Below are 24,847 nucleotides of genomic sequence, written 5' to 3'. Positions count from 1 at the left end.
TAGGCCTAATAATGAGGATCATTTCAGCAATTGAAAGAATTTGGATAAACCTAACAGATTTCGACATATATGCGAAAAACTATTGACTGACCCCTATGTTCTATTTATAGTAACAACTGCCATGTTTTTTGCCAAATAAAAAATCCCCACAACAATTTTATGCAGGATACCCCAAGGAACATTCATACCAAGATTGGTTCCAGTTGGTCAAGAGGTGTCAGAGGAGAAGAGTTTTGAAAAATTGTTAATGACGAACAACAAAGATGCCAAATGATGGCAATAGCTCACACTTTCGGTCAGGTGAACTAAAAATTCAAAACTAAGTTTGGTTTGAATCGGTCAAGTAGTCAGAGGCAAGAGTCCGGAAATTTTGACAACCCATGTCGGACATTTTATCAAATTTCAGCAGACATTTGTGTCAGTCTTTACCTGCCTAGATCGAGAATAAACTTTAAAAACCCTTTTTTGTATCTATTTTATAGATAAATATTGGAATTTGTTTTTCCATCACATACTCTGTCTTTTACAAAATATCTGAACGAGTGAACAACTTCGGTTTCTACCACATGTGGACATTCTGACATGGAAACAAAACATTGTGTCTCTCGGATCTTTTCATCATATCGGTAAACAGCCGAAAAACTTCTGAGTGAGGAAAGAAAAAATTGACTATTTTAAAAATAAAAATCGCGAATACGTTTTGTAAATTGATTTGAATGGGTGGTTGACTTCAGTAGTAACAGATTCAAACATAATTCAAAATTAATAATTACAAACTATGACTGATTCGTAGTTTCAGCACCATGTGCTTTCGCTACCACAAAGAGATCAGCGGAAAAATGATGGATTTGTCAATCTTTTTCTTATTTAAATCAAGTAATAAATGTATGAAAATTCTCAGAGTCACTTCAATTAATTCATATTAGCAGTGGTGCTGCATGTGTAGCATTGATTTAATTATATGCAAAATGTGTCGGTCAGTGACTGGCATTTTTTACCGTATCCGGATCCTTGGTCAGAGAAGATTTTTGAAAGAAAAAACAAAAACAGCAAAAAAAAAATGTTGAAAAAGGGCAATAACTCCCACATGGCTAAACAGATTAAAAATGAAAATTTCAATGCTGACGGATCTCATCATGCTAAACACTTTTACCTACGTCAGAATTTGGCTAAACCTGATAATGGTTTTTTGAAATTTATGCAAAAAACTTCTGTCAAACCCCTATGTTCTATTTTTAATAATGGTGGCTATACTTTTCAATATCAAATATCCAAGCATCAGTTCTATGCAGAATAACCAAAGGAACATTCATACCAAGTTTGGTTCTGTTTGGTGTAGATGAGATCTGTTATATAAAGATTTCTTTCATTAAAATCCAAAACACTGTTTCCAATACAAGCAAAATCAAAACAATTTGATAAGTAAACACCATATGATGATGACTAGGGGACGTTAGAAGTGAAAACAGATAGTTAACAATTGGGAATGAAAATCATTCCTTTTATGTAAATTTCAGTTTTATGTTTACCATATTCCAAATGAATACTCAGATCAAAAATAAGACATTATACAATTACAGCCCTCTGAGGAGGTGAATATCCAAAATTATCAACCCGAACTAGGGTTATTACCCTGAGGGTTTTAGCCCGAGGGGAATAACTTTAGTGAGGTTGACAATTTTGGATGTTCACCGAATTAGAGTGCCATAATTGTTTTCTTATACCTAACAAACAAAGGACTTACAAAAAATGCATGGTTTCAAATGTGCTAGGCCATCCTTAAAAAATGTCTTGTTTGCTGTTTATTGACTACAAATTTTGAATGTGGGTGGTACATTTTTGCACATGTAGGTGAATATTTTTTTTTCTTCATGCCGTGCCCAGTCGTAATTTGCAAAGATGGGTTATTCACCTGCTCTTCTATTTTTATGGGTTATTGACCAGACAATAATAGGGTTATTGAATGATGGCATGAATTTTGAGCGTTATTTAACCTTTCTTGCAATTAAAACAAAATATATCCAAATTAATCTATGTCACGTGATTATATTTCATCCAATAAAATTAATCCTTTATTATGTAAGGTATAATAATCTTTATTATCAATATTTGCTTTGTTCAAAGAAAGTTCTGCACGATATATATCTTTGTATAAAGACCGAAGTCATCATGGTTAAGAGCCAAAATATCATCCAAATATCCCAAGGTCTTATTAAATTGTTCTACCAAATGTTGTTTGGAACTTGGGACTTTATCTATTATAGCCATAAACTGTGTTTCACAACAATAGAAAGAGCTCAGCAATAAGTGGTTCACAAAAGATCCCCATGGGAATACCAATAACTTGACAATAAATGGTATCTCCAAAGAGAACAAAAATATTTGAATGCTGTAAACATATCAAAAGTCGTCCAATTAATGTTGTTTTTATGTTTTAGTTAATAAAAAAATGATCTTAAAGAATTCAAACAAATATATTCACATCCCAATTTATCAAAGGACCATTTGAAATGATCAGCAATTTTTTGTTTATTTTATCAGGTTTTGTGGAAGTGTAGTGTGTAAGGTAGATAAATCTAAACTTTATACAGATTTGAAAGATCCCAAATGGCCATTTAATTTATCAAGCACTTCAAGCAAGTTTTTAACACTCTAAAAATAGAGCTGCATTAGCATGGAGATAAATGTCATACATTTTAACCCTCCCTATTTCTGCTGGAGACTCCTACAAAACAAAACCTTTCTCCAATTAGTCTGGGAGACACAAACCTCCCATTTTTTGTGGATGTCCACTGCAAGACCTCCCATGATTGTCTTTTCATTTTTAATGGGCACCATTTTTGTTGTTTTTTTTTTTACACATATACCATTGGTCTCGTATGCACTTGGTTAATATAAAGCTTTGAACATCAGATTAATGCTAGGATGCTCTCTAGAATTTTCACTATCAACAAGTATACCCTGCATAATTTATAATTTCAAATGGGTAGTTACCATTGCCAAGTTCAAATTGAAATTTGAAATCAAATTCTTCAATCTAATTTATTTCACCAAAAGGATGCTTATTCTTAAGGAAAATAGACAATGGCATTTTGGATATGTTATTCCCAAAACACCCACAGAAAAAAGAAATACTCTTGGAAATATTTACCAAGAATAAAATAATAAACACTAATTCATACAGATATATACTGACTTGTATATACAGGTGATACATACAAAATATTTGTTGAAAATGTTGCCATGCCAAATCTTCTGTAATTTGGAAATGAAATGCAGGAGATCTCCTGCAAAAAGGATCCAGTAGGTTAACAGGGTTGTAATAATAGGATAATTAATTAGAAAGAGTTAATATCCAAAATATTACCATGAGTGCTGAAGAATGCCTAGATTTAAAGAGTGTGCGAAACTTGTTCCATGCACTAGTTAAATCCTCAAGCGTTCTTGGCACATGTGATCCTGTTTTGGTTATTCAAGATAACCAGTTGATTATCCTATTTATTATATAAATTTTCTTCATAATGCATCAATAATTTCAACATGAATTTTAAATTCTGTGATTGGTGGATTGATATCAAAATTGTAACATTTTGGCGGGAGAAAATCTGAGAGTGAAATAACAGAATTTATTCAGTGTGTAATATCAAAATTTATTACACTGGGAACATTCGATAAAATACTGCTATCTATATAATAAACTTTTTTATTTCATTAGAAAAGTTGTCGACATCTAAGCTGTCACTGTATGTGCAAACTAAATTTGTGACAGTCAAACTTAGGCTTAATATCTTCAAAGAAATCCGTGAGTAATGGCTCACTAGTGATACCCCAGCTTTCAATCTTTCGAATTTTTCTGAAAATGGATCTCACCATATGATATACCTACAGAAAGAATGTGTTAAAATTTCAATCCACTGTAATGAGTAGTTGCTAAGAAAAATGTGAGTAAACTTCCAAGTTTTAAAGATATAAAGTAAAAAAATAAACAAAGTCATTCGTAAACAGGAAGTTATTGTCAAATTTTTCTAAAAATGGATACCACCATTAAAAGAATGTGTTAAAATTTCAAGCCGCTGTGATGAGTAGTTGCTGAGAAATGTGAGGAATACCTTGACTTGCAAAAACATGGAGTCAAAAAATAAAAAAAAAGTCCTTGGTTAACAAGAAGTTGTCAAATTTTTCAGAAAATGGATCCCAAGACATGGCACACCTACAGGAAGAATGTGTTATAATTTCAAGCCCCTGTAATGAGTAATTGCTGAGAAAAATGCATAAAAAATTTCAACTTTCAAAATATGTCAAAAATAAACAAAGTCCTTGGTAAACAGGAAGTTGTAGAAAAATGTTTCCAAAAATAAATCTCACCATATGTCATACCTACAGGAAGAATGTGATTAAGTATCAAGTGGCTGTAATGAGTAGTTGCTGAGAAAACTGAGACAGAAAAAAGTGTAACAGAAACACAGACACACGGAAACAAGGACTAGGGTAAAACAGTATCTATCCCTCAGAGCTGTTATATAATAAATACAGTTATTCTATAGATATGAAAAGTAAAATTTGGATGTATTAGAAAACCTTAGATTATGCATTGAATACTAGAACATTTGACCCTAATTACATGTTATGATTACTTGAATATTTGACCCTACTTACACGTTTTGATTACTTGAATATTTTACTCTACTTACACATGTTTTGATTACTTGAATATTTTACTCTACTTACACGTTTTGATTACTTGAACATTTTACTCTACTTACATGTTTTAACTTTTTCCTATCTACACATTTTGATTACTTAAACACTTTTCCCTACCTACACATTTTTATAACTTAAGACACTTTATCCTACTTACATGTTTAAATTACTTAAACAATTCACTCTACTACACCTTTTGATTACTGACACTTCACTTTACTTACACCTTTTGATTATTTAATTACTTTTCCCTTTATACATGTTTTGTTTACTTAACAATTTTCCCTACTTACACATATTTTGATTGCTTAAACAATTTACTTTACTTACATGTATTTTGATTACTTTTAAAAACAATTTATCTTCTTACACATATTTTGTAACTTAAACACTTTTTCCTACTTTGGCATGTTTTGAATACTTTAACCATACTTACACATGTAACAGCACCTTTGTGTTGATGACTTGGATCTCGCCCTACATAACACTGGAATGTGTTAACATCGTACAATCTTACTGAAAAACCATAAATAAACACACAATGAACTGACATTCACTTCTAAGTACTTCAAATATATCAATTACATGTAGTTTTTATCAATCTTTACAATTTTCCATTTCTAACTTTAAATTCAAAATTCACATCAATTCCCGTTTTCAACAAGATGGAGCACACTACATCATGCTAAGAATACCTAATGCAATTAAGTTGTTTTGAAAACAGGAAGTAGATAAGTTAGGAACTTGGAAAGGAGAGAGAGCATACAATTCAGGCCAAATAAGCATTTACTCTACAAGAAAATGTAGCAGATGGACAGACATGGTGATTGCTATTTAGTCCCAATAATATTCATTCTCTATTTATTTTTCTGCACTTATAACTCAAAACTGGTAATTTTGTTTAACTGAAAAAATGTACATAAAATTGCCTTCGTCTTTACAATTTTTATTTTAGGCTAAAAAAAAAATCTTGGTTCTCAAGCTCTCCCTCATCTCTTTCTGGGTGCCTCAATTTCTATTTTACCCAAAATCAATAAAATGAAAACAAACAACATCTCTATAATCTTTGTCTGAAAATGAACCATGTAAAAGCCCCTCGTCACATTTTTGGCACAACAAAAAAGGTGAAAAGTAATGCCCCCTCTTTTATTGGATTTTATGGAACCAAGAACCAAGAAATAAATTATGAATGGCCTTCTATAATGACTTACTATAAATATATTTATTCAGAAGAAGAAAAAAAGGAGTGCAATGTATTTTAGAACGTAACAACAAAACATCACTGAAAGAATTGGGAAACAAGCATTGCCAATTTTACAAGTATCTCATATAATGCCTTACATGTCGGATGCTGTGTTCCTACCAGTATGAAGTCTCCTGAAGGATGAAATGATATCCACCTTACCTCTGATGCTTCCTATAAAGAAAACCAGACTGAGTATTTGCATTGGTTGATCAGCAATATTTCCTTTCACCTTAAAAAAATGTTCACTGGTCATGTTCAGCCATTTTTGTCAGATTTTCTTACTCTTCTGGTTTTACCAATTTCATATAGCATATAAAATTTTTTTGCCCAGTGACCCCCACCTTTTTTTTCATAATTTCTTTAGACACACCTCAAAATGTTATTTGGGAAGTTTTTTTGTGAAATCCTTGTTCTTTCTTCAGTGGTTCAAATAGATAAATCTAAACATGTACTAAGACAAAACCTACAGAAAATCTAGAGAAATCTCTTTCCCACCTAATTTTTAAATGCCTATTTCTGAAAAATGAACACACTGACCCATCTATTTTTTTTTTCATTTTGTTCTAGCATGAAAGATCTTCATTGATTTCTGTTGAAATCCGTGTTATTCTAAAATATACCAGCAAATAACCATAAGAGGCACAATAAGTGATTTTTGTTTAACTATCAAAAGTTTAAAATTTACAGTGATTTTCATTTGAAAACTCACACACAGAAGTGATCATGAATTCAGGGGTGTAACCTACTATGGCAGGCACTGCTAAAGCAGTACCAATGATTTTTGTTGGCAAGCAGTACTAAAATTTCTGTAAAAACTGTACAAAACATTATATTTTACTCATTCTGCAGTACCAAACAATTTTTGGCTACTACACCTCTGGAATAAAAATATCATATTTGCAATAAAAAGACATAAATAAACAACTTAAGGCAAAAGTAAAAACATAAAAAAACCTGTACAAATAAGACAATGCCTTAGCACCACAAAATTGAACAAATTCATTTTAATAGAAATATTTAAAGCTGCATTAGCTGTCAGTTTCGTTAATTTTTGTTTCTGTTGAAATTTATCTTAACTTTGAATTATTTCTACTAAATTGTACTCTTCCCGTATAATTTCATTCGATATCCACAAATAAAATGCATTAAATACATGAAATAGGTGTCAATATATTCATTGTCTTGCAAGACAAAAAATTGACCTAGATAAATTTGTATCCATGTGACCGCTGGTGACCTTAATCCGTGCATGTGCTGTATGCTAAGGGTCCCTTCTTTATTAACAATCTGATTGCAAAGCAAAAGTTGTTATTCAATGGCAAGGAAGACCGACAGACTCAAGCCATAAAGGAAAAAACTTTGAATATAACACAAAGGATTCTTTTGAAATTTACGTATTGTGATATAATGTGACTTAAATATGGTCATTATTTATTTGAAAACTAATCAAGAAATACATGAAATGAAATGAAAACAAGACACTTACTTACCTGTGTATCCATTATTGTTATTTTTTTACCAAGGTAAAAGTATTTTTAACCCAGGTGAATGTCCTGTCGGCAAACATCGGAAGTAAAGGCAAAAAATAATTAGATCAGAGCTAATGATCTTCTCTGATTTAAAAAACATTGTTTTCACAATATTCTGTAGGTATTATCGACATTTATATTGGTTCAATTGCATTACTATAAACTTGTTTCATTGAATCAACAAAATCCAGTAGAATCAAAACTGAACAAATTTGGCAGCTAAAGCAGCTTTAAACTGTGATGATATAAAATTTTCAGACTTTATTTATTAAGTTTCCATTCAACCTTTAGAATGCATTATACTTTTAAAATTAAGTAATTTTTCCAAGTGACAGATTAAAACAATCCAAAACTCACCTGTAAACTTTTGTATGCTTTTTTCACTGAAGGCTTTGAATATTCAAAGAATCGTACACTGAAGTCCTTTCCACCGGACGCTAAAATCTGATGTTGTGGGTGAAAATCTAAAGCTGTTATCTCCTATCAATGGAAACAAAAACAGTATACAACTTCTTTTTCGGTTATTCAAAACAATTGACATAGCACCAAAAATAGACTTGCTGCTAGTCTCTATTAATATTTTACAAGATGAATATATATACAATCCATCTGCTGTACAGCAGGGCCCAGTTGTTCAAATATTTATCCACTGGGCAAAAGTTATCCACTAGATAAGTCTAGTACAATCTATACAAGTTATCCAGGGGATAAAGTTTTAAACAACTGGACCAAGATTGATAGTAATACCAATTGAAAAGAACACATATATTACACAGAGACTTAAATTTTTCACATTTCACAAAATCTTTATGATATGACAAACAAGAATTAATTATTATTACCAATTAAATCCACAGAGCTTACAAAAATATATACTTTGAATGATAGATATCCAGCCTTTTAAAAGTTTTCATGTTTTTTTTCCTCTCAACACATATAGGTAACTATGTTTTTTCACAAAACAAATTAGGCAACTAATTTATGATTTTTACAAATCTATTAATTTTTCCAAAAATCTAAATATTTAATCATACATCTGCATGATCATAAAGTGTCCTAATGACTGGGTGATTTTCCATTGCTTGTTGTGGTGTTTCCATGGCAATGATTTCCTGTGGGGTGGCACTCTTGGACAACATCCTTTCTACATCTAAAATCTAAAATAAAAGTAAATGGATGTAAATTAAGTTAAAATAGCAAGACATATATTTGTATCCAAATTAGAAACGATACAATGTCTGAGAAATATAAATAGTCATTGTATATACGTTTCATGTAATTAAAAAAAATATTAACACTATATTTTTCAAATCAATCTACAGTCCTTGAATGGATCTGTGCAATGATTTGAGGGATTGATGACTGCTGACCGATAAACCGCTGACGGATTGAAAACTGATGACCAGTGACCAATCTGATCATAGTTTTGTTATGTAAAATTACATATGATCTGTTTAGAATAAAACAAATGTAGAATAAAATTAAAAATTGATGTTTAAATCTATTGCATTATGTAAGAAAGTGTAAAATTGACAAAGAAAACAGAGAACGTAAAATATATTGACTGCTCTGTGGTCACATGATGCGGTTACCGGTTTAATGGATTGGTTTGACAGATGGATGACTGATCGGTGATCGATGACCTATCACAATTTTTGTTGCACGGATCAGTTCAGGTACTGTACATGTACATTTTCAACAAACAAAAAAAAAAAACATTTATCTATCCATTTTTATTTCTACCATTAGACATTCCTCAATCCTGCAAGCATTTTTTCAAACAACTAACTTTTAATTTACTGAACTTTATACAAAACATGATACACGTCATAATACTTCCACAAAATTTATGTAAAACTATCTTAAATGACATCAAATAATTTAATTTAATTCATTGGCAGCTTGACTGTTTTTCTATTGTTCTAACTATCTGATAATATCTATCTCAAACAACTGCCATGATGCTGAAAATTATTGTCAATTTAAAATTACAAAATCATATCAAATCAACTGTGATATACAGAATAACATCAGGTTTCAATGTCTCAAAAGAACATTTCATCTCACATGTTCACTGTTTTATGTCTCAACTTAAAATTGCTATTATTCAGTTTCCACAAATCAATAATGTTGGGATGGTCTCTTCTTTCGTACATCCAACTATTTAGTGTTAAAGAATAGATGGTGCCTTTTTGATTTATCTAAATTCAACTGCTGGAGTTCATTTCTCATATGACTTTGAAAGTTACTACCTTTATTGAAGCATCTTCAGAACCTGTTGCTATCAACTTTCCTGAAATTATAAATGATACAAATATGTGTAGGTTTAAAGATCCCTTAAATACAGAATCCATTCAAGTAAAGGGTAATGTTCAACTAATTGTATAACCCATATCACTAATTCATAAAGAATTGCTTTTGGCGTCTTAATAAGGGAAAAGAAAGTTTCACAAAACTGTGCAGGTGAGATATACCCCTATAAAAAGCTTTGCCAAGTGCAGCATGATACCTCCACAGTGGTTGAACCCCAAACTGTTTTGGCAAGTGTGGACATAATATTAGTTTTTGATCAAATTAATGATACCTGTCACAACAAATAATATACAAATGTCCAAGAATGTGACAACACTATCAGCTACACTGCTCCATCGGATAAAATTGATACAGAGAAGATAACGTATGCATAAAGGGGTCTGAAAAATTCCCAACGATGTTTGGTCTTTCCCTCCTAGGGACTCAAACTGACGACCGCTGTGACATCTATGGCAACACCGCCAGCCTCCTAGACCACTTGGCCAGTTAGGCTATATAAAATTATAGCTTTTGCTGGCCGGGCCACTCCTCCTCGTAGGGTTAATCTAGGGCTGTAATTGCTCACCTGGTTATTTTTTGTCTGTCAAGGACAATAAATTTGACAAGGAGTTGTCCCACAATTTTGACTCAAGATGACTTGGGTAGAAATTATCACAAGGATCATTTGGGCAATTGAAAGTTTCCAACTTTCTATCACAGTTTTAAAGATATTGGCTGACACTGTAAAAAAAAAACACCTTTCAATTGCAATAACTCTTACAAGGAGTTGTTTGACAACTCTGATTACTGGAGACTTCTGTAGGCCTTATAATAAGAATCATTTCAGCAACTGAAAGAATTTGGCTGAACCAAATGGTTATGGAGATAAAATATGCAAAATGTACTTTCTGATCCCTATGTACTATTTTTAGTAATGGCAGCAATGTTTTTTGACTGATAAAAAATCCCCAGGTCAGGTCTATGCAGGATACCCCACGAAACATTCATACCAAGTTTGGTTCCAATAGGTCAAGTAGTGTCAGAGGAGAAAACTTTTGAGAAAAATAACATTAAAAATAGCAACAAATGTCAAAAAAGGGCAACAACTCCAACATGGGTTAACAGATTAAAACGAAAATTAAACCACTGATATACTCATCATGCTGAACACTTTTACCCTATGTCAGAATTTGGCTTAACCTAGTGGTTTTGGAGATATATGTGAAAAATTAATTTCAGTAAGGACAGCCATGTTTATTGACAAATCCAAAATCTCCACATCAGTGCTATGCAAAATACCCCAAGGAACATTCATAACAAGTTTGGTTCCAATAGGTCAAGTAGTGTCAGAGGTGAAAACTTTTTAAAGAAATAAAATTTTATCGACAAATCCAAAATCCCCACATCAGTTTTATTTCAAAAAATTAATTTATGTCTGTTGTATTTGTATTCTGTACAGAAATGGATAGGCCTAAATATATATCAATAAATGTAATTTAACACTATGTACTTGTACAACTAGACTAAGCAGGCAAATTTTCTTTCATTAACCTTAAACCACAAACAAGCATCCTTACACTTATATAAATTATAAGCATAAAATTCTTGCCATAAAAGAATGCAGTCATACCTGTTAATCCTCATTTCCAAATTGCAGGAGATTTTGTGTGATAACATTTTCAACAAGTATTTTGTGTATATCACATTTGTACAAGCATGTTTATACAAGTAAGTCTATATCTGTATGAATTAGTTTTTTTTATACAGTTTTAAGCAGGAAAAAACAAAGGCAAATCCCAGAAGCAAGGCCTGGTAAGAAATAAATGATTGATTGATTGTTGGGGTTTAACGTCCGAGCAGCAATATTTCAGCTATATTCAGACGATGAACATGAAATGGATGACATAATGAACATGGAATGATGATGAAATTAAAAAAGGGATGGGACACAAGGATAATGGGGTCGACAAATTTTGATTGCCACTGGTAATAGGGAGGGATGGGCAGGATCGGGCAATTTAGCCTCCTGTGGCGGAGTGCAAAGGTTCCTACTCCTATCAAATACCACAGAAGGGTTCTTTAACGTGTGAGGAATGTGACATCTTTCCAAATACGGTGCACCACTATGGTTTGTGATCAGGTTTTACGTATTATAGCCTGACAACCCCAGCATGTAACACTCCAGGAGTACCCCATTCCACCACCTGGGGCACAAATCCCAGTTGCTTTGTGGGCAGAGCGCCTAGCCATCGGCTAGGTTTCTGCGTACTATTTAGTCGCCTTGGTAAGAAATAAAAATTACTATCTGAAAACCTTTTGTACCAGTGCTGTGTTAAAAATGTTCCACTTCAAAGAACAACAAGTCCAGGGCCTATTCTAATATCAATGACAAGGAGAAGTTTTAGTACATTCTGTTTAATAAATAATAATATTGACTTTTTTGTCTGTGTAATCTTTTACAAGACAATCTCTTTCAAAGACAAATGGGAAAAAGTCAGCACAAACAAAGAAAAGTTTTTGTCCATTTCCCCCTTTAATTCAAGCCCTGAAGTCATGCACATCAAAAAATTCAAGATAGAGTCCTGGCTCTAATTTTGGGATTCTATGGAAATTATGCTTTGACATAAAGGGGAATAAAAGTGATAAGACCATGTAGGGCCTTTTGTAGCAAAAACAGCAAGTTTGTGACCAATATTTTCTGCATGCATTTTTACATCATTTACTCCTCCATGTACATGTATATGGTTGGTCATTCCCTAAATGGCACTGAATGGGACAAAATTTGAGCCAAGTTACAATGTGTGCAATTAAGTCCATTTTGGTAAATAATTACAATAATATTTCTTCTTCATCCAAAATGTCATTGTTTATTTTCCTTTAGATTAAGCTTTTGGTTAAAAAAAAGATTGAAGAATTTAATTAAATTGCCAACCTTGATCTTGACGAAACTATCCATTCCAAAATTGTAAACTATTCAGAGTTTTCTTATTTATCAGGAAAAGTCTAGAGAGCAACCAAGCATTAATTAGATGTTCAAAGAGTAATCAAGGGAACCAAGAATGTAATCAAGGGACAAGGACCAGACATGGAAAACAAATCTAGACAAACACAACAAAGAACATAAAGTAACTAAAATAATACATACAAAGTAAATGAGCAACTAGAACTCCACTAAAAACTGGGAGTATGTACCAGGTGCATCGAAAGGTTAAGGGTCCTCTGCTTTACTAGAAACACCTGCTGAGTTCAGGTCAGGAGAATGAGGAAAGGAAAACTATTACACGTTGAACAAATCAGTTTTCATGGTGCAGATGGATACACCATAACAATCCACAAGTTCATGATGAAGACCGTAAAGGTTCTGTAGTGATGACTTCAATCTTGTAGGAACATAACCCTATTCCAGAAGCCTAATAGTAAAACGTCTGGCAAGTTCTGGCATAGCGTATGAGTTGTGATATGAAAACTCCATACATATATGCTGAAGGGATGTTGCCACAGATGAAAGAAAAGTTGACAACACTGAATGAAAAGTCATCCCATGTGTTAGAAGTTTGGTCTATTTTGCGTAAGTCACCTATGATGTAGGGCATATCAATACAATTATAGTTACCATTAGGGTGGAATGCTCCAGCTCGACATGGGCCCTTGTGTGCTGTGACATAACAGGTTTCATAAAGAGCTGCCTCAGGTGAAATGGTCTGAACTAAAACAAAACATAAAGGTAATTAAAGTATTAAGGTATTTTTAATTCAATCATGCTCATCATACCTTGTCAACTCCAATGATATGATTGGGTCTTGCTTTTAAGAATATTTTGTTGGCAGCCCACCTTTCCAGAGCATTTGGAATCACCCTGGTTTTGGTGGGGATGGTACTGTTTGTTTACTGGTATCGACTTTTTAGTTGTTTTTTGTTGTACAATTTGCTTTTTTGTCTTTCCCTACATTGACTTTGTCCACGGATATCATCTTGTTCATATCTGCATCATTACCACATACATAATATATCTTTCACAACACCTAGGACATCTTCAATTTTTATAACACAACAGTATCACATGTGACAGCTGCAGTATGAGATAAACTTTCCATATTATGTCAGATATGGGGCAATAAGGAATGGCGGATTGGGCAATGAAGCATGGGAAATTTGGAATGAAATACCTGTCACAGTTCATTTTTTATGGACATTTTTAATATTTAGTGCAGTACTTTTTTTACCATTATAGATTAAAAATGTTCACAATGATTTCTAAAAATGTAAAAATATGTCATTTAAAAAAATCTGGACTGAATAATTTTGTGCCACAGACATGATGTTAATCAATATTGACATATTTAACAAATTAAACCATAAAATCAGACCATTATTGAAATTTAAAGTATTACCACCCATAAAAATTCAGAAATATGTTATTTTGTAGAATTTGGACAAAAATATATGTGTCTAAACCATATATATATGATGCACATTTTAACAATTTTAATATTTTAAACAATAATATCAGAACATTATGCAAATTTCAAGTATCGGCACTCATTTTATTTTCCAAAAAATATCTCATTTTAAAAATATGTATCATAGCAATGTACATAACAATTATACTGTATTGACAATTTTAACATTTTATACAATACGTATATCGAAATTGTTCACACACATATACACTTTGCAAAATCATGTCATTTTGAATATTCTGGATTGAAATAATACTGTGCAACCACCAACATGATATGAAGACAATGCATTGCCATTTTTAATATTTTAAACAGTAATTTTTTACCATTATTAAAATTAAAAGTGCTCACACTAGTACAATTTGAAAATTTATAACATTTTGAAGAATTAGGACTGGAAAATATGTGCTACAGCCACTCATATGATAAATAAATTCAATTTTAACATTTTAACAATAATTTTAGGTATATCAAAATGCTCGCACACATACATTTTGCAAAAAACTGTCAATTTAAAGTTTTTGGACTTAAATATAAAGATTCAAACTACACACACATGAAACTGATATTGACATTTTCAGAATTTTATACAATATTTTTACACCATTATAGAAATTGCAAGTGCTTGCACATTAGAACTTCAGAAAAATAAGTCATTTTGAAGATTTCTGGACTGAAATTTATGTGTCACAGTCTCCCAGATTCCATGCATTGATTAATTTTGATTTGATTGACAGAGTTATAAAAACAGTCTGGTGACACTTTCTGTTACTTATTTTTAATTATTGAATGGCTTTTCCTGAAATAAAAGAAACTACTTACAGGGCCTAAGCATTCTAAATAACGTTACATAAGAATTTCAAAGAAGCCCTTAAAAGGGACAGTGAACAATGTCTGTATTAAGTTATAATATGTTGTCAAAACGAGGATGACAGTGACCTTATTCAATTATTTTTAACCACTAAAAATGCTTCCAGTTTACTCCGAGACATTTTTTATTTAAAGTATGTTTGAAATACAACCTATACATATCTTTATTTTGAACTTTAATTGATGCCAAACGGTGTTTAATCCCGAATAAAAACGTCACACACAGTTGTCTATTTTCAGAAATTTTTATCAACACAGTATACAATGTTTCAATATGTATAGCCATCAAATGGACTCCAATTCATTACAAGATATAACTCAGTATGGTACAGTTATGAAGTATTAATCAATGATAAATATCTATTTTACGATTTTATTATCTTTTCATGTTTGTCAATTTGTCAATTGAGACAGTAAGCAATTGGACTGAAAATTTTCACAAGTGCCCTGAACTCCCTGTTTTGATTTGCAGGGGTCCCTAATGAATTTTGGAGGTCAGGGACCCAGAAGCTCAGGTCTTCAAGAACAATACTAACATCCATATTGTTGGCAAAGAGTCAATGAGACTAACTTCACCATGCTAGGTAAATTTTACAACCAGGTCAGTGATTCTCTGTACATCATAACAATTTATGATTGTCCCAGCTTGGTGGGTGTAACACTCATATTTCACCATCAAAAAATCTGATAGATACAGTGTTTCACAACTAACACAGATTTAAAACTCCGACTTGAGTGTTAGATAAACAAATACATGTATCCATGAGTGTACTGTATATTTACTGTACACATGATTTTCATTATATTTTTTTCTTTGGTCCCTAATATACATGTATGTTTCATAAGATGGTCCTCATCTTATGAACAAATGTTGGAATATATTCATTTATTCTATACAAACCATCTGTGGTGTATTCAAGGTCAATGCCAGTCCCTGGAGTCACAGTTTCTGTAGAAATTGGCTTTGTGCCTGTTATTTCTGAAAAAAAAAAACAAGACGTTGCACACCAGAAAAGTGTATCACACAGGCTGACAAGGTGATTGCAATGTAGCCCACTCAAATCAGTAGAATAGTCATGTGAAACTAGAGGCTCTAGAGAGCTGAATCGCTCAACTGGTCCAAAATAGTCTTTTAAGCTCTCTAAAACTAGACTCTTGACCTTACTGTACTATTCTCACAAGTAATCATATTATAAAATAAATCACTCGTAGTAATTTTATGACTTTTAAAGGAAAATAACTCTCCATCTCAGACACTGGTCAAGAGATCTTTATGAAAATTTTTGCATTGGTTGGTCTTACCATGCTGGTAAATTTTACCCTGTCAAAATTTAGCTCAATGCATTTGTCAACCCTTGTCAGGTGGTGATATAAGGGTGAAATGTAAAATCCTGACAATATATAATAATAAATAAAAGATAAAAAAAAGTTTTGTTTCAATCTATCCTGCAGTTTCAGAGGAGATTTTTTTTAAATGGAAATGTAAAATTCTGGAAAAAAATCCATTCGTCAACAGATCTTTATGATATTTTGGCATAGGTCCATCCCATCATGCTTAACAATTATACCCACAGCCAGATTTTAGCTAACTGCAACTCTTATTGAGTTATTTGCAAAGTCCTGCAATTTGACCCCTATGGTCTATTTTTAGTAACAGTGGTCAAAGTTTGGTTACAATCTGTTGAGAAGATTCAGAGGAGAGAATGTTTGAAAAAGTTTACAGACAATGCTGAGGTGCATATAGTGATGGCAATAGCTCACATGGCCTAAGGCTAGGTGAGCTTAAAAAAAGAAAATGTGACACTCTGTTTATACATTTTTCAGTTTGTTGCCATGCATGTATGTAGTCAGTTTAAATAAAGAGCTTTGTGGAGTGCAGCATGGTAAAACTACAGAACCTTCAACTCTGCTCAATTGGGGCAAGTATGGACATAACATTAGTTTTTGACATACTTAAGCATAGGATCATCATAGACACAAGAACTGGTAAGCACAAAATATACACAAAAATTATAAGTTCAATAAAAGGTCAAAAAGTTCTTCTTTAAGGGTGCATATCAAAGACATTTGCTTTCTATCCCTGCAACTGAAACTAAAGGCTCTAAAGAGTCTCAATCTCTCACCTGATCAATAAGCAACATTCTATTTTTGTAAAAGCAACCATGTTTTTTCTTGGATAAAAATTCCTAATGCTCGTACCTATGGAACAATCATATAAATTTTCATTAAATTCTGTCCAGTAGTTTCTGAGGAGAAAATTTTTGTTTCAAGTAGTAACATTTAAAATAGCAAAAAGATGTTGAAGAAGGGCAATAAATCCAAAACGGCTAAATTGATTTACACGAAAATTTGACCACAGACAGATCTCATTGTGCTGAACATTTTACCCTGTCCAAATTAATGGCTAAACCTAACAGTTTTGGAGATATATGGGAAAAACTACTGTCTAACCCCTATGTTCTATCTTTAGTGACAGAGACCATGTTTTTCGATGGATCAAAAATCTCAGACAATGCAAAAAAATGTTGCCTGACCACTATGTTCTATTTTTAGAAACAGCAGCCATTTTTATGGATAAAAAAATCAAAGCATAAACTTTGTGCAGAAAAATGAAGAACCATACACATTTCATTGAATTCTGTCCTGTAGTTTTTGGGAAGGAGGTTTTTGAAGAAAATGGGTTAATGTCCATGACACAACAACAATGGACGCCAGGAATGGCCATAGCTCACATGGCAAGGTGAGCTAATAACACAGTTAAAATTTCTTGAACTTTCAATTTTGCAGTAAGTCATACACAGTAAGAATTAAGCAATGTACATACTTGTAACTATACAAAGTTGAAGAAATGCTTTTTGTCAGTTCCATTTTGGTCCCCGCTGTTCCTAAATGATTTGAACCATAACACTTTAAATCAAACAAAATCTTACTTTTGTTGTATAGAATCCTGTAGTATAATTTCACAAAGATCTACACATTTTTCTCAAGTTACATGTAAACCAGAAAAAAGAATGGTTTTTCTCCTTTTGACCCAAAATTCCATCACAGATTATATATCCAAGCACAATCTTAGTGGTATGGAAACTTAATATTCAATTATTAGCATGCCTACTAGTTTTACATCTAGGGGTTCATGCATCCCCGACCTCTGAATTTTGGGGTACAGAGGGTTTCTTATGGTACAAACGATCAATCCGTATTTCTTTAATAATGAAGCATGTAAATAATGATGGAAGTTGAATAAAAAACTACCTTTGCAATTGGAGACACAGATCATTGAGTAATCAAGGGAACCAAGATTCTAGCGGAAGTCAAAAGAATTTAATCCGTGAAAAAAGACCAGACAAGGAAAACAAACACACACAACAAATAACATAAATTAACCAAAATTATACATACAAAATAACAAAAGTAAATGAGCAACTTAGATTTCACTAAAAACTGGGAGCATAGACCAGGTGCATTGGTAGGGGAAGTGTCCTCTGCTTTTCTAGAAACACCCACCGGGTTGCTCATAAAAAGTCAAGTCCAGGGTAGATGAAAGAGGAAAGGAAAACTATGACTCATTGAACAAATCAATTTTCAAGGTGCTGATGGATACATCGTAACGATCCAAGAGTTCATGATGATGACCATAAAACTTCCGTAGTGATGACTTCAATCTTGTAGCAACATAACCCTGTTCCAGAACCTAATTGTAAGTAGTCAAGCGTGATATGAAAAGTCTGCATAGTTAAGGCAAGCTCTGGCATAAGTTTGAGTGAAAACTTCAAACACATGTGCTGAAGGGATGTTTGCCACAGATGAAAGGAAAGTTGACAATACATAATGAAAAATCATAGGGTTTGTCATATAGTTTGGTCAATAGTCAAAAGCAGGCAATGAAATTACCAGACATACTTAGACTAATATTTTACTTTTTACATTTGATGTAACCAAATATTGTTCTCGAATGTTGATAAATTTTTACAATGATTGGAATAGAAAATCGGAAATCCAAAGATTATAATGAAAAGGAATATTTTTAATGTACGTGCATGAAGGTGTTTTTAAATTGTGAGATTGTACTTACATGATTTTTATTGTACATGTACATGTTGTATGTGAAAAAATGTACACTGTATTGCAGTACATAAAAGGAAATGCTGATGAAAGAGATCAATACAATATATACAACCTGCAAAAATTTAGCATGACTGTTGCACTGTTGCATCATGTGAGCTGGAAACAGAAAACATATCTCACAATGAATGGAACCATCCAAGGATCCAACAGGCGTACAAAAAAATGTATTTCATAAAGACTAAATTGGTTTCTTTGATTGATAATTGTACAGTATATTTATTGTTTTTCTTCTTTAGATGGTTCTATTTACTGCAAAGTACACTTTGTTTCTAGTCTATGAAGCTCACTTCACACAATGCCTGTTCTAGCTAGGATTTGAAAATAGAGGGGTGAAGTGAAGTGAGTGCTTTAACATGTAACGTGTTTTTTTTCAACTAAAAAGGGACATTGATCTTATTTTTTTGTCAAATTAATTGTGTAGCAGAAATTAATTATTAACAAATGATTGGCTGTTCAATAGAATGGAGACAGATCCAATCAGGATCCATTTTCTACTTGTCAATCACCATCCAATAACCCTGAAGAGTTGATTGATCACCGATAATTACCTGAGGTGTACCTGTGGGTTAATTACGACAGTATTTTGAATCATAAATGTGACACCTCATTTGGGTTATTAATAAGTGTGTAATCTTGATAGGACATTCAGATAAATTTAGTGGGACAATAGGAGGTACTAAATTGGGACGTGAAAGGGGTGGGGCATAAACCCCCTACATTTTGTCCCAGGGAGGATACTGCACAACAAAACAGTCATACTGCATTTTTACAGGTTGTACATGTACAAAAAATACTTTTATATTGACCAAGGAAGAAAACTCAGAAAAATAGTGTACCTTCCTCTACATCAAGCCCATATTTGACAACTGTAAATAGTCTGTCTGATGGTGGACAGGCAGGGTGGGCCTTAACCAGGTTAGACAATGTCACAGCAAGCTGTTGGTATCCATCATAGAACAACTGACTGTAACAGAAAAAGAAATAGCATAAGACATCTCAAATATGGCTTTCATTTATTTTTTTATGTTTTCTTTATAAATTTTCACAATTCATACCCAATCACATAATATATGTTAATAAATATGTAATTTCATATTGGCCCTGTTCTAGCTTTGAGGTCTGTCATATTGGTCGAGGCGGTCGTATTGGTCCTGAGGCATCACCAAGGGCCAATACGGCTGTTGAGGCCAATATGATTGACCGAAACCTACAACAGGGCCAATATGAAATTACATATTTATTGACAATTTTATTAACCAACTCAACTCATGTTTTACCAAGAACATGTAGGTTTATTTGCATGTTTTGTGTTTTACCAAGAACATACAGGTTTATTTGCATTAATCAGTTTTAAATATACTTTTTGTACAATAATGAAAGATTTTTTGGGGTTTCTGCAGCTTTTAGATCTGTGATCAAACTTCATGTAATCCAATTCTAACTCAAAATGGCGGAGTCAAACGACCGGAAGTTATGATGCTGTATTGGCCCCGTATAGACGCCCGGTTTGAATTCATATGAATTGGTCAGTTTTTGACATATTTTAACGTGTTTTGGGTCGTTGGTTAATAATAATAATAATATATAATAATGGATACAAAATTTCTGTTAAATTGTAATCACAGTACATATGTCTGTTTGGAAATGTTAAAATGAGAAATAACCGGTAAGTATCCAGATGTGATTCACTCAAAATGTAATCAGAATGGCAGTTAATATTATCAATTTGTTTGATGATTATACATATATTTATTAAAGACATGTAGTTAGCAATAAAAAATATCTACAATCTGCACTGGAATATGCAACACTGCCACAATAAGCCATCATTCATCATGTGTTCATGGAATTGTAAGCAATTTAAATTTCAGTGTTGGCATAAAAAGTACATCTGAATAATATCTTAATAGAACATTGTAAAAAGCTTCCATATGAAATATGCTATTGACATGAGGTTAGGGATTATAACCTTTGCTCAGCTGCTACCAGCTGATTGAAGCCAAAGTCATAGATCTACATGTAAGCTTAGTAAAGTACTTCAAAAATTCTCATGGAGATTCTCTGTGAAGTACTAATGGCATATATGAGTTTCATTGTGTTAAATAAATAACATGTAGATTTTTTTAAGTAGATAGGATTGGAATTTCAGGCTTTCTGTTGTATCTCACAAATTTGTCACTTAACCCGTTATATTTATTTTCACGAGTCTCTTGATATTGCTGGTTGATAAACTAAATAGGGATAAAACATAGATGGTTTTCAGTCAAATGTCTTATATACACCAATAAATGCTTAAGTATGAGAAAAAAATCAACAATCATGATCATAAGGGGAGTTCAAAATTCAAACTAGCATTGCAGCCTTCACTAACAGGATGTCACCGTCCTGACAAACCAGAATTCATTATTTTACACAAACAAAAAATACAAAAATGAATAAATCATCACAATCAGACCTAACATTGTACGTTACAGAGGTTTATATGAATGTTAATTTCTACTTAACAGACCACCCCTACTTATGTCTAGGCAAGCCCTGTTTTTAAACTAGTAAACAAACTTCAATAAATGCAGATTAAGCACATGGTTTACAATAAAATTCTTCAGAATGCAGTTGTTTTTCCAAAAAAGATGGTACACCTAGATACAAATATATAGTTCTTAGTACAGATGAAATCAACTCCATTTAATCTGGGAAAATCTAAAGGCTGTCGGCATAATAGAAGACCATATAATATCTTAAAATGTCAACAACTGGAAATTACAGTTTCGGTATTTACACAGGTTGTTCTTTTGAAGCTTTAATGGTAGGTTTATTTAATGATGCTCCAATATTTAATCCAGTAACTATCCAAATTCCATGGTAATAGCTAGTCTTGAGAGACCCAAATGGAAAGTCTAAACTAAAAAAAACATCATCACTATGAATACTCAGTCAAATGTTTATCATCGATCTTAGGTATTTACATGTAACATCCAGAATTATGAATGACATTAGGGCTAGGGTTCCTACACCGCTATATACGTGGATGTGAACCAGACATCAAAGCTTCTGCTTACAGAACCATGGTTAGACCCACACTTGAATATGCAGTCACAGTTTGGGATCCCTATTTACAGTCTCACACAGTCACAAGAGAATGTACAACGAAATGCAGCAAGATTTATCAAGGGCAATTACTGCGACAGAACTCCTGGCTGTGTTACATCAATGGTAAGAAGCTACAATGGGAAGCCTGGAAGAATGCCAACTAAGATCCATGCTAGTCATGATGTATATAAAATCAACCGTGACATGATAGATATACCAGCTGCATCTACATTACAACACTGTGGTGATGCCAGAACTTGGGGAAACAGCAACTATAGGCAATTGCACACCAACTGAGACACCTACAAAGTCTCATTCTTTCCAGAAGCATCCGGGACTGGAACAGCCTTCCAGACAGTGCCAAACATGCCAGTAACATCAAGGCATTCAAGGGGCGGCCAACCAATACCATAGCTGCCTCTCACCAGCCATAGACAGCAAGAGGCCATGTTTTTAACCTTTACATAATTTGTAAAGTTGTAAATACGAGGCTTTTAGCTGTGTACCATGTGCTACATTGAATTTACACTCTAACTTAGAAGATTAGGAAGAAGAAGACATTCACTCTGCTGTGACATCTATGGCAACACCGCCTGCACCAAGTCCAGCTATTCAATGTGTATATAGCTACTATTCACGTACATTTATTTTCTCAGTTCCATTATGTTTCTTATTTTAAGGTTTCATTTCAAACTTTACAGTTTCTTTCGCAATTTATAGCTTTCGTTTTGAATGACTTCATTTTGTTTTGAAGGATTTTGTTTCGTTTTGGATTGCTTCACTTCGTTTCCTTTCTATTTCATTTCACATTTTATAGATACCCATAAATCAGAAACTAAATGCGTCACCAGACTGTTTTTACAAGTCCTTCACTTGAATCAAATTACAAAAATCAATACTTTCGAAGTGTAAATAAAAAAATAACACATCAAAAATTGATAAACATATACAAAATATTAAAAAAAAATTGATGGTGCCGAATTTTTAAGGCAGTGGCTGCTCGTCATCGCATTCATGGATGGGGAGTGCCTACAAGCTAACCTTCCACACATCTGGTTTGAGTAAATAACACAGGGAATCAAGACGCAAATGGTTCATTTACATCAGTAATGTGGAAATTGTGAGATATTTTTTTTGTACAAATATATAGAAAATGATACAAATACAATTTAAATTGGAAATGATGTAACAAATAATGATTAAAATTCATTCACAATTAATACAAAATATCCTTTTAACAAACTTGAAAGACTATTTTAAACAAAGTTTGCACATTGGGAAAGATTGTTTTGGCACAATTCAGTCTGGCACATTTTAAATCATAATGCTGCCATCCCAGACGTCAAGCTATAGTAACTAAAATTTAAGAACATTCCATGCCTTTTTTGGGGTATTTTTTTGTGGGATATTTATGTTTTCGGCCAAGATTTTATTTTTTTTCAAACATCTGGTAAAGACGATGCATCAACTTTGGCACCAGTCATCATAACTTCTGTGACTTGTTCGGTGTCTTACCAATCCATCAATTTTCAAGCACAAGGGCTTGCTCCCACTATCAAATATGCAGTCAAACTAGTATATAACATGAATAGAAAACTGTTAAGTTTATCAAATGTGAACACTGTTCACGATGACATTAACAGTCATACATTTGCAGATATTAAGTTCGATAACATTTCTGTAACGAATCAGTCGTTTCCATCACAATTCTGTATGTTTTTGACGCAAACTGGATATGTGGATGATTAGCCTGTAGAGGCTCTCCATCCACAAATCATTGTTGAATGCATGGACGAGGAGCCACTGCCAATTTTAAATGACATGACTAATTTTTTCATCTTAACTGGATTGCTTCGTATTACATGAGAAACAGAAACAGAATACACATAGCATCTTACAATGAATTCACTGTTATGCCGCCTTGAATTTTACGACTATAGCAATATACAAATGGTCGGTGTTGGCTAGGTGGAATCTGGGTGTTGAACACTCAAAATGTCGGTGTAACACTGAATTTCACTCAGGTCCGACTTCAGCGTTAGAGAACAATTCCACTTCGAGTGTAGTGTAAGTACTGAATTATAACCAGATCAAATATGTGGCAGAACACTTAAAGAGACAAAAGAAAATATTTGTAAACCAATCACCCTTATTTTCCAAAAATCAATAGACACTCACACCATACCTACCAACTGGACACGTGCAAATGTTTGTGAACACATTAAAAAAAAAGAGACAACATGATGCTATTAATTACCACCCAATATCCTTTACATGTATACTATGTAAAGTAATGGAACATATCATAGCTAGCCAGGTTATTGGACATCTTGAAATGAACAAAATACTACATGATTTACAACACAGTTTTCGATTTAAACACTCTTGTGAAACTCAATACCATTCTTACGATTATAAGAGATAATGACCAAAAGATACAGACTGATGTCATTGGTATCGACTTTGACAAAGCATTCGACAAAGTCCCTCACAAAAGACTGTTATAAAAACTTAAAAGATTATGGTATAGAAGA

At 32.8% G+C, this 24,847-nt stretch overlaps 1 protein-coding gene across 1 annotated transcript in view; it reads right to left on the bottom strand.

Annotated features, from left to right (window-relative positions):
• LOC148601880 (cleavage stimulation factor subunit 1-like) overlaps window positions 1-24,847 on the bottom strand; it is a 42,500-nt gene that overhangs the window by 16,183 nt on the left and 1,470 nt on the right. The window contains exons 2-9 of the mRNA XM_088554919.1: window positions 20,060-20,183; window positions 16,000-16,077; window positions 13,382-13,474; window positions 9,729-9,769; window positions 8,511-8,633; window positions 7,834-7,956; window positions 6,043-6,118; window positions 5,138-5,217 (exon numbers count right to left, since the gene is read on the bottom strand). Of these exons, the coding sequence (XP_088411045.1) occupies window positions 5,138-5,217; window positions 6,043-6,118; window positions 7,834-7,956; window positions 8,511-8,633; window positions 9,729-9,769; window positions 13,382-13,474; window positions 16,000-16,077; window positions 20,060-20,183 (738 nt within the window). The remainder of the gene's footprint in view (window positions 1-5,137; window positions 5,218-6,042; window positions 6,119-7,833; window positions 7,957-8,510; window positions 8,634-9,728; window positions 9,770-13,381; window positions 13,475-15,999; window positions 16,078-20,059; window positions 20,184-24,847) is intronic.

The sequence above is a fragment of the Perna viridis genome, chromosome 12, assembly GCF_037379345.1.
Source record: "Perna viridis isolate PV_CMFRI_1.1 ecotype Kerala chromosome 12, ASM3737934v1, whole genome shotgun sequence".
NCBI classification, from domain to species: Eukaryota; Metazoa; Mollusca; class Bivalvia; order Mytilida; family Mytilidae; genus Perna; species Perna viridis.
Note: the sequence above shows the minus strand (reverse complement) of the source record. Positions and strands in the feature narration are given on the sequence as shown.